Source organism: Cyrtonyx montezumae, unplaced genomic scaffold (genome assembly GCF_038088225.1).
Source record: "Cyrtonyx montezumae isolate F1298 unplaced genomic scaffold, pur_monq_1.0 scaffold_14, whole genome shotgun sequence".
Classification (NCBI taxonomy): Eukaryota; Metazoa; Chordata; class Aves; order Galliformes; family Odontophoridae; genus Cyrtonyx; species Cyrtonyx montezumae.
Window position 1 is genome coordinate 16,448,175 of NW_027071870.1, and position 21,547 is coordinate 16,469,721.

The following is a 21,547-nucleotide window of genomic DNA, read 5'->3' on the forward strand; positions in this document are numbered from 1 at the left end:
AGTGAACATTTATAACTTCATCTAAAAACTATATAAAGCATTTTTAAATAAACTCAATTTTGCAACTTGAAAATAACTTTAATGACTACCACTCCCTTTAGCTGAGTAACTGCGAAGTTTGAAGCAAATTATTTCTGGAAACAGGACAAAGTGTAATGTTTTAATTAGTATAAAAGTCAAGCCATCCTAATGAAGTTGAAGAAGAAAAGGTCACTACAATGCTGGTAAATGACATTGTGAACTCCATCCTGCCAGGTACATTTCCTACTGCAGCCAGCACAGCACATGTAAGGGGAGATCCACTCCATCCCACTTATTCCCCCAACTAATAGTTTTCGGAGCTACCATTACCCTGTTTTGAGCTGTTTCTGCCCACCCAGCACTCTGAACTGGCCTTCTGCAACAGGACCATCTGCAGGTGGGGAAGAACGAGCACTTCTTACAGAGGTAACCAGCTGAGGGGATGCAATGCTCCTAGGTGATGCACTCAAGGTCAGGCCAGATGGGGCCCTGAGCACATGATGGGGCTGTAGGTGTCTCTGATCACTGAAGGGATTTGGACCCATGGCCTTTAAAGGTCCCTTTCAGCTCCAACAGTTCAATGAGCTCCTCAGCTGAAAGGCTGTGTTCTGCTGAAAGGCTCAACTAGGATTTCCCAGCACTATTTCAAACTCACCCAGTTCAGACTACGGAAGAAGCTTTCGGTTTAACTTCAGACACCTTCCCTTTCCTAAATGCATGAATGTTTGTAGACACATCATATTAAAAATAAATAAATGAAAAATTAAAAAAAGCCTACAGTGGTCATTAAGTTTTGACTTTACAAAGCATGCAGTCCAAAGTCTGAAGTTTCTCTTTCAAAAAGGATTAGCTGGCCACAGTTAAGATAAAACATTTATACACAGTCTGGTTCAAATAAAATTGATTGCAATACTGACTAGTTACGAAATCCTTTACTCATTTCAGAAGCACAGATGACAACTTGTTAGTTTAAACTCAGACACAAGGGCACTACAATGAGATGCTTAAAAATACACTGAAAGCATTTGTCAATCATCTGTGATATCAGGGACAGAGAACAGCTCAGGTAAACAACTTTTAGAATGTAGGCATGCAGTCAGCAGCTCTAATGCATCTCAGCTGTAGGCAGCACCTAGTAAGGCAGGTAGAAAAATGCAGCATGCAGTTCTCAGGTCGAGGAGGGCTTTTCCTTGCTTTCAACATAATGAGAACTATATCTGAGTGGGACTGTGGCATCTACCACATCATCCAAGCACTACAGGTCCCACTGGATACCTGTTCAGGTGTACCTACCACCTTGCTTTAAAACTGGACAAAGTTTGGAGCAGTGCAGTCACTTCCTATGAACGCACAGACACAGCAGCATCACTCAATAAGGACAGAGGACACTACAACGTGAAATGCTGAATGAAGTTCCAGTTGTGTAAGCGACTTCTCAGGAGAACCAACTAATCCTTCCTGAGTGTGAAGCAGCTTTACTGCTTTTACTTACACTTTCAGGTCTACAATTAATATTCTCATTTATTATTTCAACTTTCTTGGGAAAACTAATTAATCACTTTCCCGTCCTACATTAATCTCTCACAGCCCAGAACTGTGTATTAAAACCTCAACAACGCTACAGTCACACCCCTAGGAAGATGCAGGGCTTATGGGCTGAAGCAGTAAATGATGAGGCTTCAATTCAGTTACTTCCCTAATCAGCCCTCAAGACCTCAACCCCTTGTATTTCAGTCATTTTAAACAGTTACTATTAAATAATACTTAGCACTTACAGAGTGCAATAGATCTTCACAGCTCTACAGAACCATTAATTAAAATGGTAGAAAAATAGCAAAACCATTACAACTTCCTTCTACAGTATTATTTATATTCTATATATATTTCACCATACTCAAAAATGCTTTGTGGCCTGCAAAGGCTTTTCTACTCTAATGAAAAAGATAAAACTAAAAATATAAGGTATGTTAAAATCGACATATACCCACATTTTTGAAGCACTTTTAGGGTTACTTTTCAGCAATTTTAAGGTAAAATAACTTCTTAAAGATACAATTAATAATATCCTTCAAAGTAGCAAAATCAAACTGATATGGCAAAATGTGAAAATTCAACTACTTCTATTAAATGCATGCCACAGTGCAGTATGCCTGCCGTTTGGTAGCTCTAAGTCACTTTCTCAGTTCTCTGAGCTCCACAACAGAACGATTTCTATCATGTTAGTAATGGATGATCTGGAACAATAACTTCTCTATATGACTGCAAAAATACATAGCACGCTTGTTATTTAAACACTGTTTTTTAAAAAGGAGTTCACATTCCTACAGCAAGATGCCTATGGCACAGCTTTGCTCACACTTCCCACAGCAGTGCTCGTCTTGGGAGAAAATGATTTAAGCTAACTCCAGCCATGTGCAACTGGTACTACTTTTGATTTCTGACTGGGAATTTGAAAGTCAGCAAGCACCAAGTCCATAGCGCTCAGAACACTGTGGGTAACAAAGATGCAGATGTGACTGAGAAGCCTGCCTGCCAGATTTGCCCTGCTCAGTGTACAGATCCAAACTTGATTACAGGCACACGATGAGCGTAAAGCAAACTCACGACTGACACATGAACACATCACGTTGAAAAGCAGGGATGCATTTCCAGACACCGCTGGAGCATAAAAGTTTTAACAACCTCGAGTTCATTTTCAATTTCAAAGTGTCAATCATTCAAGTAATTTTATTCTAAGAAATTAGAACACAATTTTACTACATGAAATTTTATCACCAAAATTGAATGCTTCAGAAATTTAGGTACTAGCAGAAAAGCATCATTCTGCAACCAGGGACTTTCAGACTGTTTTTACAGGAATGGTTACCCCTGTAACATAGGCCACATATACAATATAAACTGCAATCAGTAACATTTGGAATAGAGAAGGGTTGGAGGCACTGGATAACTGAGAGTTAATCATTCCCGCTGAAGTTCCTGTAAATGCTTAATAGATTTTCTTGACTCAAATTTAAACATAATTTAATAAGAACAGTAGATAAAAGATAGACATCTCCTTATTTAAGTTTCAACCTTCAGAACAATCGGGACACTTGCAGCTATGTGCCTAACCTCTGGATATGCTTCTAAGATAAATCTGTATTATAATAGCAGTGAAACTAGTCACTTAAAAGAGAGTTCAAATCCAATACAGAATTTCAGTAAATATTCCAAACTTAATTGATTTAAATGGATGTAGGTGTTTCCAACCATGAAAAAAGATCAGGATACCATTACCACACACTCCAACTGTTTATTTATTCCCTGTCCAGGAACCTGATTTAGAGGCAATAAAATGCAATCAGTACACAAACCAGAAGCAGGAATCATCTGCTAATGGAACTTTTAATTGAGGAGTGACCAGTGACATGAGGTAATTCTTTCCATGCAGAACTCCTTGCAGAGACCTCTATGCACTTTATCACGGTAAACAATCACTAACATATGCATTAAAGAAAATTTAAATACATTATGACCCAATAAATATCGCAATCCATCAATACACACTTTTCCTTCCCGAAGATTTAGAGTTAAAATACCACATTTCAGTAGTCTTTTAGCATTAGACACATATTTACAAGGTTAGTACTAACACAGCTATTTGTAATCAAAAGATAATTGGTTATGTTAAATAAACCAGTACACAAAGGAACTGTCAGGCTGAATGACCATGTCAGAAAACAGAATCGCTTACATCTATATTCATAAGTAAGGAAATGACTTCCACAAACTATCAATTTCACTCTCTTACAATTCTATTTCTACATTATAAAGACACAGAAGAGAACACAGCTTTACGTGGTCAATTCCTATTCTATTTCCAGTGATTCGGGATTTCTGAAGACTACTGATCACCTACACTGCATTTAGGCAAAATACTGAGTCCACAAAATCACCTGCAGGATGAATGAAATGAATCAAACAAAAAGGTTACACAGACTACCTCAAATTTGAATCATTATCACTAATTTCATAAACACTTTTCTAATAATATCAATTGTGTCTGCAGGACAAATCAATTACAGTGTTCTGATATAAACCAAATCAAAGTGGGTCTTAATTAAAAGAACAAGCAAAGGGAAGGATTAGCCTAAAAACTGAAGGAGAGAAACTAATCATAAAAGAACCTCAAAAAAGACAAATCCTCAACCATGACAGAATCAGAAGAGCAGTTAGTACAGAGCTCAATGCACCATCCTACCTACCACTCAAATTACTCCATGCCCAGTTCTTCTAATTGTTGAGTGTTCTTGCTATTTTTTCATACATGCCTTTGATTCAAAAAGGGTATATAAATATATTATTACAACACTTGCTTTAAAGTATGCAACTCTGTATGTGCAGATTTAAGAGTTTAGGATCTGATCTGGATGCTGCTGTGAAAAGCTCCCACTGATTCAAACCATTTTAGATGAGGTCCCAGTATAATTTAAAACTGCTTTAGTTTTTCTGCAAAATTAAGACACTGGTAATCTTCAAATTGTACCTTCTAGCCAGGAATAATATTTTGCACAATAATATTGCATCTGCCACGGCTCCATGCAAAGCTATGAACTGTAACCACATGGCATACTCTTTATGATATCTAAAAATAGAATCTAAGTATGATTAACAGTTCCACGTTTAGGTTCCACCATTAAAGTAATAAAAATCTACTACTATGCTTTGTTCTTTATACTGCCTTCCCAAACATCTAAGACAAAGCTGAGTTTTGACAAGACAAATATGAACCTTTTCAGAAATCCAATGTCTTCCAAAGACCACAGGCTGCTGTACTGCTTAGAGATCTAAGAGATCTCTAAGCAGTACAGTGTTAGAGATCTAACACTGTATTTCAAAAGTAGCTTTTATGTTCTTCAGCATGACTTGCTTCTCTTCAATGTGCCAGAATAAGGAAAGAGAACTAGAGACAGTTGTATTCAGTAAATCTGAAGGTGCTGAGTGCATTAAACTAAAATCTTCAGCTTCAGAGTCAGTCTCTTGAAGGTGCAAAGACATCCACTGCAGAGCCATGTACACAGAAACCAGGAAGTTCATGTCCAAAAGGAAGGAAACCTTAAAAATGTTAATTCTTTCTGTGGATTTCCTGCAATGTTCTTACACTAATGCTAATATATTATGAAACATAACTAAATTATCATAAGAATTATCTATACTTGATGTAAAATAATTCTAAATGCAAAGAATGGGAGCAAAGTGGTACCCAGTAACAGGACAAGGGGCAATGGTACTAACTGGAAAACAATTAGATCTCAACAAGAGGAAAATCTTCTCAGGGCACTGAACAGACTGCTCAGAGCAGTGGTGGAGTCTCTTTCCATGGAGATATTCAAAACCTGCCTGGATGCTCTCCTGTGCAACCTACTGTATGGATCTGCTTTAGCAGGGATTTGGTCTGGATGAGCTCCAGAACCCCTACAGTTCTGTGATTCTGTGAATGCCCTCTTCCTCTACCACATTAATGCCACTGAATAAATGCAAAATCTAAGCAGGAAATGGAGAAAGACAATATAATTGGTATACAAGACTCAGCTTAGGCCTGAACACAACCAAGTTTAGATTTAAATTCTCCATCTGACACTGTTTTCCTTATCCCTGCTTCTGTAAAAGCAGTTGATGATGTTTCCGACTTTCTGCATTTGCAGTGAATACTCAGAAACCAGTTGGGAGAAAACCCTTACTTCAGGTTCTCAGGTGCTATTCCCAAATTGCCCTTTCTCTGCTTCTGTTGCTCCAAGATTTGGCCACCTGTGAACGCAACTTTTGTGCTCTAGCAAACCAAGTCTGCTCTGCTGCCAAAGCTGCAACAGCAAAGCCTGCACATGGAAATATTTTCAGCACTGACAGTGTTACCGCACACGGAAAGAAAGCCAAGCAAATTGGGTGCTCACCGCCCAATCACACCCTACTGTGCGAGCAGAAGGATTGCAACATCCCATCCTCAGCTGTGGCAGTCTACACAGGTCAAGTCTTTACTTCCCAGAAAGGACAAGGTAGGAATTGGGGACAGAACACCTCTGTCTGAACGTCCCTGACAGCACGTGACACCGACAGCTCTCAGGGTTCAGAAAGCCACTACTGCTCTTCCAGCAAGGGAAATGAAGATGTTCCAGCAGCAAAGCCCTCCAGTGGTACAATGCCACTACACATGGTGCTCACAGTAAGCTGAGCTTTGACTTCCAAGAAACAGGAAACGGCTTAAAAAGCTCTAACGTTAAAATAATATTTACATTGCAGAGCAAAGTCATTTAAAGTTGAGAAACGTAAACGTTGGAAGTGTTTGAGTAGCTGCTGGTTAAGCAAACTCATTTCTACATTGGTTGTTTTTTTTTTTCTTAAGAATCGTTTCAGACAACATAAGCAACCACACAGTATTATTTTTTACAAGACCTTCCGCTCATTCAGCCATCAGTAAAAGCTGTTCAGACAGCCATACAGTTTGTGCAGTATGGATCCCAATTTCTTCACTCACTACAAAAGTACAATCTGGACACTTAGTAATTCATTCATCAAGGCTTACAATAATTTTAAAATGCACAGTTTTTAAAGACAAGTTCCAGTCTTCAGATGTCTCTATTTCTTTGCTGATCAAGTAACACAGACGATACCAAGCTGTTAAAAAACTTCCCAACAAACAGAAAAACTGAATTAGATGCAAGCCCACGGTACTGAAAGCTAAGTGGTGGTTACCAAGAGACAGAGAACTTCAATAAATTATTACATTTTAATGCATTTGTTCTCAGGTAGTGTTGAAACTTGTTAAGTGAGAGTTTGTGGTGGCAGTGCTCTTTACATAACGGTTTCCACAAATAAGAAATTGCTGTGGATGCCTGATTGCTTCCTTTGCAATACATCTGCTTTGTTTGCAAAGAGGCTTTTAATAACCTACTATTGCTCTCAAATAACCCTGAGCAAAGCATCAAATGGACACATTTTGAAAACAGGTGAGCTGGTATTCAGTAACTTAACCGAGACCACAACACTGGCAGGTTTTGAACGGTATGGCCGTGCCTTATCTTTCTGTTGAATTCATCAGGTCTCTAAATAGATGACTAAAAAGGTGTCTGTGCACCTGGGTAAGGGTAATTATTAAATAGTGCTGTCAGTTCATACCTTCTGCAAACATTCTGCAAATACAAAAACAATTTATGCCTTCAAAAAGTTAAATAATAGACCTTTGATTTTAAAAAGAAAAAATACTGTACTTGAGGCAGCCTCCAGGAGATAAAATACATTTTACAACTACCCTCCCTGTGCTATCGTGTAACAGACAAATATAGCAAAACGTGTTTTGACAGACAAAAATAAAGATCAAAATTACTATCATTTTATTGAGAACATTCCCCTTGTAACTACACGTACAAGTCTACAGCGCCAGACTACAAACTACAAAAGAACAGCAATCTATTTCAGCAACACAGGTTTGTCAACATCCTCTTAAGCTTACAGCTGGATTAAAATAAGGACATCGAACCACACGTGAAATCACACTGCGAATCAACAGGACTTCAGGCTCCAAAATCCTTCATGCAGCTAAATGAGACTCCATTTTTGATAATTCAATTTCAGATAGCGGAGTAGCAATCAATACCTCGTCACTGAAACTGAACTCGCATTCTAGACTTCCTTTCACAATTATTTGCTTTAAAGAATAATTTCAAGGACACAGAAATATTCTCAACACTAAATAGGATCACAGATGAGAAATGGATGTAGTAACGTAACATTTTTTGAAAATAAATAAATAATCTAGCCCAACAGGGGTTTATCAGTCATTGAATGTCCTCAACAGCAAACAGCAAGCACTAAAGCTTTAAAAAGATGTGAAATACACATAAAAAAAGAACCCAAGCAGAATTCGTGAAACTGTTTTTAAGTGGCTCATAAATATTGTAAATGCTCATAGCAAATTTTAATGCAGTAAGAACTGTCCTTCATGCAACTAGAAACTGTTTGGGTCTGTAAATAATCTGAGATTCCCAGTGATGAAAATCTAAACTGGAGTCAAACTTCAGAACATCCCATGTTCTGAAAAAAAAAAAAAATCATCACAAACAGAGCCGTCCTATAGTTTTCAAGCAACTTAACAGTAAAACAAAAAATACAGAGATAGGTGTGCACATTTTGTTCTGCTGCTAATTAGGGTACGTCAGTTCCTCTGTAATTCTGATGTAACTTCATGAAATGAATGAGATAGTTCAGTAAGATGCAGAAATAATGTTCAGACCAAACACCTGAGAGTTATGAGGATCTTTCTACACTTGAGGAAAGTATTTCCCATCTACCCCATCCAAAAACATTAACTGAATAATTTCAGTACTATGATAGCTTTACATTATATAGCACTGTTTGTTTTTTTTTTTTACCTTTCCAAGCATTCTTCCAAGAAAGTAGTAATGACGGGCATAAGAGTCTCCAACAAGCATCTGTGCAGCAGGGTTGGGATAAAGAAGTCCCTCATTGGTGGTCTTAAAAAAACCCTGGTTAGGGTTAAATCCTGATTTAAGTAGTTCATTCAAAAATTCTCTGAAAATTCCACCACCATCAATACCAGCTTCATCAAGACCGTGTGCATTAAGTAAGTGAACACGAATGCGCTTTTTTAGGTCAGGTTCTGCAGAGAAAGGAGAAAGAGAGACTCAAATGTAACTAGCTATTTGAATTTTGCCTGTAACTACTTATATGTTTCTATCTATGCTACTTGTATATTAAAAAAGGAACTAGAAACAAGAAAGTAGAACTGTTGCAAAAACCTATTCCTGGCTTGAATTTCAGGATGTTCTACCTGTAGAACTCAATCCGCACAAAGCATCCTGCTCTAAGAGAGCTCAAAAGATGAATTAGAAAGATACCATCAAGGGAAGAAAAATTCTACCAAATATTTTCGTAAGCCCCAATAATTATTTGAAAATTCGATTAATATAGAGCATTCTGAACAGAAGGGTCTCCTCTGTCCTGCCTATAAGCATTGCCAGTAAGCACTGTACTTCCTTAGAGGAAGTGACTGTTACACAACACCTTAAATAATATTCTTTGAAACCAAACTTAATACTTCTGCTACTTTGGGCTCCATGCTATGGCACGTAATTCCACTGAACAAGGTGTGGGCATGTTTGATGCGTTCTGTTTGTTTCAAAGAAGTCTGCTTTCGAGAGAGATTCAAAAGCTGTGATGTTGCCACATCCTAGAATTAACCTTTCAAGACAGCATTTTTAATTTGTTGACAAATACTGCACACACCTGCTTGCATTACAGGGAAACCCTACAATGATAGGATGATGCCCATTTTCCACAATCCTTTCCTGCCTTCCTCATACACGAAGGATGAAGGATCGAGAAATAACTAGAACCACTTCTCAGCCTGTTACCATCAAAGGAAGTGCTCCCACTCTGCATTTATCCACCACCATCATTCCTCCCCTTCCATCCATCCACTCTTCTCAACCCTGAAGTGATCCATTTCAGCTCCTTGATTCAGCACTCATCCCTTTCTTTGGATTACTTTCCTGCTTGCTCTGATGAATAACTGCTTACCCCTGGAAAAGAGCAAGGTCAGCACCACAGGCAAGTCAGACACCCAAGCGGAGGAGCTGATGGCACCTCATGAGCAACAAGATGTTAGCTCAACTCAGTTTTGTTGCAGAAATCTAATCCTAAACTCCAGCTGCCATCTGCCATTTCTCTGTTGGAAATGTGAACAGTTATTTGAGGTGTGGAGGTGGCAGAAAGACAGAAGTGGCTGGAATGTTTTTCTCCTCCTGCTTCACTGGAAATTCTCTCTGAATTTTTCTAATATAAGTCCCAGAGCAAGTAATGTTTAGTCCTTGAACTGTGTATGTGTACCTGTGAAGGCGGGCCCCTTTGCTCAACTCACTGAAGGCTTCCAGAGTTTATTTACACAGCTTTTATTACCAACTTTGCATTGACTATACTCACTTCCTATCAAACCAATCAATAATAAAGTAATAATGAAACTCTGTACTGCTTCATTCCATATGCTACAAATGCACACGCTATGATGGACAGCTGATGTCCATTAAAGAATGTTCAGAACCAAAACGTCTCCTGTTCCAGCAAACACCTTGCTTAGTGAACACCTCTAGGATCTACTAGCAACCGCCTGGTCTTTTCACAGACTGAATTGTTTCTACTTATTAGTTCTTCATTCAAGTGAAATGCTCTCCTGCACAAAAAATTCTGCTGGCTGGAAATACAAGATAGCCATTTTTAGTCACAGCCATTGTAAAAGATCCAGTAGCTCACCGCTATATTGCTCAAGTAAGCCAATACATAAATACTTGATGAAATGGATTAAATGTCTTAGAATTTGATGATAATTTCATTGTAAACCTACCATTTTCGGGAGAAAGTTTATCATAAGCATCTTCATAAATATAATTTCTCCTGATGGTGACATTAATTCCATCCAAAAATGGCCCATCTCCTTGAACTTCTTGTTTATCAGCATAGATTAGTCTTTGAAAAATCTGTTAAAATGAATGAAAGAGAGAAATGTATCAATTTAAACATTTACTGAAAGATGGTTATTCACTACTATTACTGTCCTTTGAGTTGCTTTGGGTGCTCACTTTCAAGTGATTTGTCCTCTCTGTCATCAGGCTCCAGATATACAGAGCCATGTCCCAGGGGAGGGAAGAAGAGGGAACAGACATGCAAAAACTTTCTTGCACTAAGATGTCATCCTCAATTCTTTCTACATAAAGAGGCACATCTACAGACATTGTATCAGTCATTACAGCTTCCTTTCCCTAACTTTTAGAGCTCTGAAATGCAAAGTATTCAAAGACAAAGGAAAAAAGTCATACAAGTATTCTGAACACAGAGGCAATCCTCAGTACTAGTAAACAATTCTTTGTCATTCTCATAATGCTTAGGAACATTTCTAGTAGTGAGATATGAGGTGTCAGTACTCCTCTTGGAAGCAGCAAGCAAGTAATTCAAAGTGATATGACATACAGGCAATGCTGTCTACTATACCAACTAAAATAAAAATGATAATGCCAGCTGAAGCACAAATTCACACTGCCCCCGTGCAAGCCATCTCAATAGGAACCTGTTAAGACTTCCTAGTGTTTCTATACCAAGATTTAGCATGGCTTTTTTTTCTAATGCATAGCGTACAAAATACCCCCAATACAAACAGTGTCGATTTATTCACATCCTCTCTTGCATATTTCCCATACCTGAATGAACATTTCAGTGTATTTTCTAAGAGATGCAATCTCCCAATAATATCAGACTGCCTTCATTACTAAGAAGATTTGGTTTTTGGACAAGATGTTAATGCACACAATCACACACACATCACAAAAGAGGGTAATCTGACAACAGCAGACAACACCAAAGTGAAGTCTCAAATCTACTATGCACATGGACACTACAGTTAGAGAGAAGACTCTCCTTGTACTGGAGAATCACAGTAAACAAAGCCAGACTTCCCTTATGTGAACAGCAAAAAGCCAAGGAAAAAAGAAAACAGCCACAAGGGCATAAAGAAAAAAGAAAAAGCAGGAAGAGTGTGATTAAGCACCAGAACAGAACATAGAGGCAGCCTGTGAAATCACGTTTAACTCTTAGTGTCATGATCTATCTTTGAATGCACTCCTGTCTGAAGAGGGAAGGGGACTGGAGTACCACAACAAGTCCCTTTATATCTAAATCTTCCTACAGTTGAATGTCAACAAGACATTCATTTTATGAACAGGACATGAGGATATGCTGAACACGGTTTATTAACTACTGCTACACAACACTAGGTGCAATGAGCACTTTGGGGGTGTTTTTCACTGAAAAATTCATTTTGGTACAGTATGGACTCCTAAATGATGCATTCTTCACGCATATGCAATTCCTGACAACAACAACTCTAACGCATAACTAAAGCATCTGCAGTGACTTAAGCATAACAGATAGAAAATGTCTGAAGTGCACATCGTAGCATCATCATCAGCAAGCTGACAATAGCATGGGTTAAGGGAAATAGCCAGTGAGGCAAAGTTGTCTGAACAACTGTACCCAAAGGGTTATGATCAGCCATAAACGTCCAACTAGGCCAATCGCTTCAGTAAGTGGTGTAATACTTGATATAATTCAAGTTATTGCTTCCCATAAAGGATCAAGGTTCTTGATACACACCGTGTTGTAGTTAGTGATGAATATGTAACAGCTGCACACCAATGTGCTTTAAGGCCAAACAGATAACAGAGCCTGGGATCAGCAGGTTGCACAGCTCACCATGAAACTGGACCGAGTAATTGCTTCTAAGAGTATCTAACGTCTGGTAATTTGAAGGAGTTAGAAAATGAAAGGACATACAGAGCAAACAACACATTGATCTTAATCACCAGGCCTGTTACAATGACAACTGGGAGGAGGGAAAAATAATAGTAATTATGCTATTTCCTACAAGACAACTTGCATAAAAGAAGGAGTGGTAGGAGACTCCACAAGCATGCTGTCTCCCACTGCTACACCAAAAGGACCATACCTGGTCTGAAAAGCAGTTTAAGAGAATCTTGTCTTTGATCATGACTACAGAAGTGCAGTCTGGACTTTTATCCTTCTCACAAACTCTCAACCAATTTTTAATTATTGAAAAGATGCTACCCTCTAAAATGAGAAGCTAAGTTCCAGTTTTTGTGTTAACAGAAATAGGTTTTATGAATTCCAGAAAATTAAAGAGACGTATGGCTTAACAAAGCTTTAAGGGTCCAGAGGCTGTAGACAGTGACAGGATATTAACATACAGACCCCTGCTTGAAGTCACTTTCAATTGTTTCCCTGTAATCCCAGTTCAGTACTGTCACATGGTATTAAGATTTTTATGGGAACAGCTGCTTCATAGAAGCCTGAAAAAAACAAGTCCTCTTCTACTAAATCTATCATTGCCTTTTTGACAAATACTGATTTACTTTCCCTATGGAACTGTTCTTCATTCCCTTGATGGGGCCTTGTAATTAAATGTTTCCAAGACAGTTCACCAAGTATTTTTTCTTTAAGTAATTGGTACTTCCGACAACAAAAGCGGTTAAAAAAAAACCCTATAACAATTATACCTTTTAAAAATATATATACTGCAAACTGAAATAGCTGATAGAGCTAGCAATTATATATTCAAAATCTACAAAACACAATGAGATGAGTCAAACAGTATGATTATCTTGCAGGTTTTAAACCACATTATTCTTCACATTCAACTACTCAGACATGAGTGCAAAAAAATCAATCTCTAGGCATTGTTTTGTTAAAATGGACATCCATCAACCTGTTCTGAGTAAAACCACCCACTGAACATGTCTCCAGTCCTTCCCTTGCAATCTGTTATGCATACACAACCTAGCACACAATTTACCACAAGAGGGAGCAATCACTTAGATCAATCAGGAACAAATACACTATTCCTCTCATATCTTGGAAATCATGTATTAAAATTAGGAACATTTACTAAAAAGGACAACAGAATATGTAAAAATAAAAAGAAAGTAGTCTTACTTCCCATACTCAGTTGCTACACAAACAAGTATGGCACGTCAGATACTTCTGCAGAGAAATAATCTATTTTCTAGTTAGATATATGTGATCTTTTGAGATTATTGAAAAACAAAACGAAACAAAGAATCTCCAAAACCAAAACTGAACATTAATTTAGAAATTAGGTACCTTTACTCTTTCTTCAAAAGGAACGACAAAAGGTAGCTCTGTCAGAACTGCAAGCTGTCGTTCTTCAGATACAGAAAGAGGTGCTGGTTCCAAACCCACTTAAAATAGAAATAAAACTTTTAATCATTTTGGAAACAATTTCGAACAGTTCTAACTTTATTTTTAAATTAAATCAAGTTACTCAATTTACTTTGCATGTATTAAAATAATTTATCAAACAGTAACACAAAGCCTTACCTTTCTTACATGTTAGGCAACCAGAAATAAGAAGCAGACTGAGAACAAAATCTATATAAATGTAGCATGTCTGAGTTTCTTCAGAAGAAATGTTACTCACTTCTCAATGAGTTTTTAACTATTTTTTAATTATGAAAAAGCACATCACAGAAGACGAGATGATGTACATAACTACGATTTTAATCACAAGAGTACACAATATTCCCATCCCAATTATAAAAAGTTTAAAGTGCTTTCAACTACAACATACACTTTCAAACAAAATTCTTTTATGCATTAAAAGATAATAATTAAATCAAGTCTAAAGAAATAATAGAAAAATAGTGTTTGTTTCTCTGGTTTTTCTGTCTTAACAGCAAGGTTACAATAATCACATCAAATCTTAGTTAATACATAAATACTGAATAGAATATAAAGAAATAGTGCAATTTGCTCAAGAATTAAAAAAAGAGCAGAAAAGAATTCAAGAAGGTGCAGCTACAGAGAGATGCAATCAGACACGGTTCTCAAGCTACACCTTGTGGCTCCTCCCTAATTCCTTATACCCATTCAAGAAGCTTCCCAGAAACAGTTCAACTCAGGGTGATGTGAAGCAGTGACAACTCCATTCTAACCTCAGGGGAAGAAGCTTGGTTGCTGAGCACATATAGATGGCTCTAAATTCATTAATTGCAGGAAAAAAAAAAAAACCAGCATTGCTCACCACCTAAAAAACGATTAAAGGTCCACCTAGCTCCACTATGGGGGTGGGAAGAATTAGAAACACAACTCCTTGGCTTTTTTCATTTTCACATTTAAAAACCACCTCTCCTTAGTTAATTAATTAATAAAACCCACAACCAACTTGAAGGTTATAATGCCAGTTTCAGTTTTCACCTTGGCTCCTACACCCAACTGCATCAAGCATCTTACCACCCTTCTACAACAGAGCACCACTTCAGTGTTCACCAGTGAGATGTTTTGTAGGGGAGTTGGGTTTTTGTTTTGACAGGCTTTTCTGCTTGGAGGGTTGGGGTTTTTTTTGTTGTTGTTTTTGTTTTATTCTGGGGCTATTTTTACTCCTCAAAGCACTTCAAGCAGGGATGGTATAAGTACCATTAATAGGACACAACCCAATACACCACTATACGTGACTTATACTTATTTGGGGAAGGCTCCAACATTGCAAGCCTTTGGAATTTCTGACAAAACACTTCTCCATGATTACTCTCAGTTTTTTAATTAAAGGCAACGTATGCTGTCTATTAAGCCAAGGGTTAAAAGCATTTTAAATAAAAAGTGCATGTACAGCAAAGGTAAACTACTACATGACTTCGATGGTTCAATTATTCCAGTCAATTAGTCAATTTTATCTGCATTTCTCCATCACAGATTCTTTCTTTAAAGAGAAACATGGGATGGAGTCATCAATACAGAGGGCATTTAGAACTCAGGAGTCTGCCATTTAGGCAAATGAGAAAGTGCAAATAAACACAGCCATATGTGATGCAGTGGTACTTTCATGTTAATTGGCTTTATCCCTTATGGAGTCAAGAGGGCTTGCACAAGTCACACTCAGGCTTAACACGAATGTGTGAAAACAAGCAGGTGACTGCACTGTTTTTAGCCTGATTTCTTATCAAAATGATGTTTACCTGAACGATGTAATCTTTTCATGACGTGTTCCCTTTAATACATGTTTGAACTAAACAGCTGAAGTTTAAATTCAGCAGAGAATTCAAAAATCCTGTTTTGCAAAAAGTTGCAACTGGCTAGAGAACAGAAATTCCCATATTGAGCAGACTACAGAAAAGCAAGGAGATCTCAGCTCTTACCAGCTCACTATGTCAGCTTACGTGTTTGTCACCCAAATCAAGCTAACTCATGAAACAGTTGATGCATTGATGCAGTTATGGTTTGAGAGAGAAATGAATGAGCTCAAGGAGGGGAAGGAGGCTAGTAGCAGGCCAGTAGGTGGATGAGAACATGGGAGTACCAAACATGGCCCAACAGGAAGAGGCTGCATTTGAAAGGTGCCAATGCAATACAGCATGGCAATACGTGAAAACCATACAGATTTTCAGCAATTTTTGCCAAGCATTTGTTTGTAGATTTCTTACTAGCCACTGCTGACAACAGATCGTTTCCAAAAGGAGAAACTAACCTGAAAGAAAAATTTTGATTCAGAATTCTGAAGAGTACTTACACTAGGCCAACTAGCTGCTACCTAATAACTAGAACAATATAGTAATGACAGTAAACAGATGTCATTATAACTATTCAACATTTGTCATTTAAAATGTCCTTAGGTTTCAAACTTGAGCAAATCTAGTTCTGCAGAATTCTATGACAGCATTCAAAGGCTATGGTCTTCTGTAAATGATCTACTGTACATGTCACTGGTAAGTGACATCATCTTCAAAGAGTATGGACTCTCGCAGACAAATCATTTTGCTGCTTAAAGGTCCCATTTTTAATTCACTATTGAAAACTTCCCAAGTATTTGTGATATAGTGACTATTTTACTAGAACACAGCAAGGTACAATTCTAAAATAGTGAAGATACGAAGGTCTGAAAAGAGAAACAGATTGGCAACATAAAAGGCACACCAGTGCAATTAAACCAGTGTTAAGTTTTCCTTGATAAGATGGTCCAATTCTCACATGCTCTTTAAGAAGTTCCCGAAAGATTATATATTTTGAGTGATTCAAGGGAAGAAGTTAAATCAAAGACAGTATTTACAGATTGTAGTTATCATGGTAGCACAAGTTCGTTATAATAAATACAGATATGGTAAAAACAAAACCTCATTATTTTGTACATCACACAACTTTGCATTTTCTGTCTTCTGCAACTGCCTTTTATACATAGTCACACTTTATATTTTTTAACACTTATCATTACACCTCATCAATGCCAGCAAAACCAGCAATAGCTTGAAGTTGTTAATAAATATTCCAAAGACATACAAGCATGCACAAACGAGACCACAAATGACTGCCTTTCATTATCATTAAAACTTCATACAAGATGCCCAGTTGAACTCTGTAAAAGGTAGATTTTCTTTGCATTAGGCAAGCTTATTTTGCCTTAGTAAAGCAAAAGTTGCATAGACTGTATCTTACCATCCAAAGTAGACTGCAGTGGTCCTATTCTTCCCATTCTTCTGACTCTCCATACATGTCTAGCAGATGGCACATAGAGCTGTGTAACCTAGTAGATTTAACATGTTAAATTCTGATATTTAAGATCCTACAGAAGCTGAGTTTTTATTTTACTTCTCAAAATTCATTCTCTTACTTTGAATTAAGAATCAAGATAACACTAGTTTAACACTACTACTTTAAGGTGTGTGGGCATTATTTCCTACCAACCCTGAAGCACTGTCGCACAGAGAAATGCAATTCTTGAACGCAAGGTAAGCAAACAAGCAATAACCCAAACTGGAAGTGCTTATTGCTTACCATTGCCATGCAACACCTCCCACTGTTAGAACATTCAGCACTGCATGGTAGTTTGTCTCAGATATGATTACCTTAAGATTCAAAGGAGTGATACAAAGGAGATGCTTTCACAGTCATAACAGTATTTTTGTTTGCATGCATACGTGCACTTAATTCAAGCAACACCATTTTGTTTAAAGTATTTAGGAAAAAAACTCATTTCTAGGTGAGATAAGTACAGAAAATGCAATTGAGTTTTACTGTATTTTGGAAGTAAATTTAGAGGTACGATTCCACTACAGAACAACTATTGTACTTTTATTTTAAGAAGAGCTTAAAACCATAAGAAAATAAACAGCAAAAAATAAAAAAAGCCATGCTACACAATGCCCAACTCTCTGTTGCTCTGTTGCTGTAAATAGAGCTTAACTACAACGTTGCACTGTAGTGTGGGTTCCACTTTACTGCTGGTAAAGCAATTTAACACAGAAGCTTCTTAACAGATGCAAGACTTCTCTACTAGAGAAAAAAGCAGTGTTACTACACACCTTAAACAGCATTAAAACTGCAAAACACCTACATTACTGATAGTTAGGAATCAAAAATTAAACTTCATCAGCAGTAATGCTCTGTGAAAAGAAATATAATTGCACTTACCTTATCTGCTTTAATGTTTTCTTGCTCTGAGAGCCAGTGATTTGGTGGACAGAAATTCCTCCTTGTATCTCTTGCTTTCAGCATTTTCACCAGGTTTGTGATGACCTAGGCAACAGAAATACATACATTCAAAATGCACTTAGTACTGTGAATGAAATTCTAGAAATTACAAGCTAAAACTTGAGAAAAAAAGTCAGTAATACATTAAATCAGTACTTATTCTAACTTAAAAAAGCCTGCTTTCATACTTCAGTACCTTAGAACACGAGTAACAGGGGTTCACTTGTACAACATCCAAAAAAACCTAGCTTCTTAAAGTCTCATTGCAAATTTTAAAAGCTAGGACTTAGTAATCCCTAAGACTTTGCATCTATAAAGTTAAATGCCAGTTCAGCAAAGCGTCATCAAATCATTACCAGCACTGAATTACTTCTTTAAAGAAATAACAGTTATCTGGGACACTTAACTCTGCTTTATATAACTACATATTTTTTTCCCCACTTACTTATATGGGCTTTTAAAAACTTAAGCATACGAATAGATGCACGTTTTAGAAGAGAGAGATATACGCCTACTCTTTATTACACCTCATTCCAAATCCAAGATTCTGAAAAATAGGGCTGATGGGAAAGTCGTCTTTGTCCACAGGAAAGAAGACTCTCAAACTTCTAGACAAATCTTAGAGATCAATCAAAACAGTGGGTGTGCCTTCCTACAGGTAATGAACTTAACTAACGAGCCAGTAGAAGATCACACGGCGTGCTCCTTAATGGCCAAACTCTATAGATAAAGTCAACATCAGCTTGGGAAAGTACAGAGGAGAGAGAGAGGGTGAAAGTATTAAACAAAAGCACCACAAGTTGCAGCTCTGAAGTACAATGAAAGACTGGACTAGTTCGAGCTGCTGCACTAACTAAAGCACTTTCAGCTAAAGGTGCCTCACATAAGTCATAAGCATCTGCCATTATATCACCTCGCTGAAGTGATTATCCATGTGGAAAAACAAATGCTGGCATTTTTAAAAGCTCTATGCCTGAGAAGAGAGACTGCAGGTTCCTTTTATTGTTGTCAAAGCTAGCTAGAAAAAAAACTTGCCTTAAAGTATCACTTACCAAATAACCTATACCCTCAAAGACTCAATTAGAACAGCTCCTAGTGTGACTAGCTTAGTTATTTCTATCTATTTTTAGCTTAACTCCAAAATTCATCAGAGATCCAATTTAACAGATTCATAAAGTAAACGCCCCTGAGAAGGGCCCAGCTCAAGCATGCCTGAGGGCAGACTACAAATTGACAACTTGAAAATAAAAAGCCAACACTATTCCAGAGGACAGGATAAAAAGCCTAAGAAGCATCTACAGCCTTGAAAATACACGTACAGGGTGGGTGGCTGCAATCTCCATTTCACATGCACGTACATACAGTGTAATATCATTATGTTATTTACAAACTAAAATGTGTTCAGTAAAAGCCCTTTAGCGTGTTAAGTCAGTAAGCCCAGCAGAAAGTATAAGCATTTTCCTGGAAGCCATGTAGTAAAGTGGTTTAACAGATTTTGTTTATCAGCTGAACTACAGTACACAATGATGTTACGCTCTTGTGCCACTCAACCACGAGCCAAGGCATGTTATTCATGTTTTACTTCACAAGGAGCTCAAATGACGAAAGGTATATTTGCCATTGCAATCATGCAGACAGAAAATGAGAAAACAAAATCTGTTTATGTACATCTGCATAAAAAATTAGGGCTCTGAGAAAGATGTTTGTCATATTCAGTGGGATGTCTGCAATTTTAGAACTGTTCTTGGAAGTTTCCTCCAATCCAGAAAAGAAGGAAAAGTATCAAGGTAGCAACTACTTCATCACAAGCTCTGGCATAATTGTTTGTATGCTTCTCCCCAAAGCAGGTTCGATATACATGCAAGACAAGAATCAACTTCAACCAACACTACATAAAATTAAGTGGAATCAATACCATTTTAACTTAATAGCCTCCAAAATCTTGCTGCTGCTGTGATAAGCACACATCTGTTTTTGAAACTTAGAACTACAGCACTTGAGAAAGGAAGAAAAACACAGGCAGCTCATCTGAAGTAATCTTCCTAAAAGACAGCGTCAATAGGCAGGTGTCAAAGAGGGACAGGGAGTTTAATGGGCCTCCTAAAGGAGTCTGTGTCTAGATACCATACAAAAGACCTTTTAAGATCCAGCTCGTCTTGAATAAAAGAACAAAAGAATGCTATTAAGGGAACTGCACAGGAATTTTCATCGCCTTGCCCTTATAAAATTCAATGCAGGTGAGGTGAGTCACTAAAGCTCTGTGGTCCCACTACCACTATACTTAAGGGGGAAAAAAAAGCAGAAAGTTTTCACGTGAAAACCATGCTAATAAAGTGTTTGTACAAGTGGTTAAAGACCTATACGAAGCTGAATCAATTTAGCTGAAACTGGAGTTCCTTCTACAGAATGAATGGGATACTAAGAACACTAGCAATCTATGCTTGAGATTTGTCTGTAAAACTCTGAATGTATTTTAATGAAAGACTCACTTAAATTAACAACAATTAAAATTTATTTCCCATAAAGATGCAGATGTGAGTAACCCTCAAAACTGTAATTCACAAAAGGAGCAACTTAAGTTCTGAGTACATGAAAACGAGTTTTATTAAAGAATAATTGACTGTTTGAATTAACCTTATGAAACTACATCCTTCTACAGAATTTGCAGCAGCTGACTGCAGGTCATCCTACACCAAGCAAAAAAAGGGTGATTCTGCTTCATAAAGACATTTTCACATGCAAATCCTACCCTCCCCAAAACTTCCAATTTGCCAGCCAGCTAAGTGTATTTCACTGTCAGCAGTCGCTGTTTTCAGGATGGCCACTGCCTTGATGCTGGAATGCTCTTCATAGCACACATCAGTGGCACTGAACACTTGTAGAACAAGTGAGAGACATTCAAAGGGACGATAAGGAAGCAACATGTCTTTGTCTACAGGCACTCTGCAAAAACTTCAGAAAGGACAGATCTCTCATATTGACACTGTAAATAAAAGAAAAAAGTGATTTCTACTTCAATATCTTAAATGTATAAACTACTTCAGTTTTGTGATAAGGTGGGTATTTTCTGGAAATATTGCTGCTTGCTCACTGGCAAGCTTGATCACTTGCCCTCAGGAAACACTGAATACTTCTTAATCGAGTGAACTTCAGTTGTATTGAGCTTTTATTTGTAATACTCTTCTGGAGGAGTAAGCAAGCAAAGCTTTGTTACTAGCTACATTTCTGGGTAAAACCAGTCTTCAAGATGCCCTCAAGATTTACACAGATAAATTAGCTAATGGAAGACAATTCTGGCTCCTGAAAACACAAACAGCACACCAGGTTGATTCAAGTTTAATACCTGCCTGCAAAAGTGAGATAGAGTAACTTGGAATTTCACAACTTGATGAATGAAAGTGCAATATGATCGGATTCACTGGAAATTAAG

General features: G+C 37.5%; 1 protein-coding gene across 1 annotated transcript in view; it reads right to left on the reverse strand.

The window, feature by feature from the left end:
* Positions 1–21,547, reverse strand: part of UBE3C (ubiquitin protein ligase E3C) — a 65,470-nt gene that overhangs the window by 16,477 nt on the left and 27,446 nt on the right. Inside the window, exons 14-18 of the mRNA XM_065731536.1 lie at positions 18,058–18,162; positions 17,083–17,170; positions 13,741–13,838; positions 10,415–10,547; positions 8,427–8,674 (exon numbers count right to left, since the gene is read on the reverse strand). Coding sequence (XP_065587608.1) covers positions 8,427–8,674; positions 10,415–10,547; positions 13,741–13,838; positions 17,083–17,170; positions 18,058–18,162 — 672 coding nt within the window. The remainder of the gene's footprint in view (positions 1–8,426; positions 8,675–10,414; positions 10,548–13,740; positions 13,839–17,082; positions 17,171–18,057; positions 18,163–21,547) is intronic.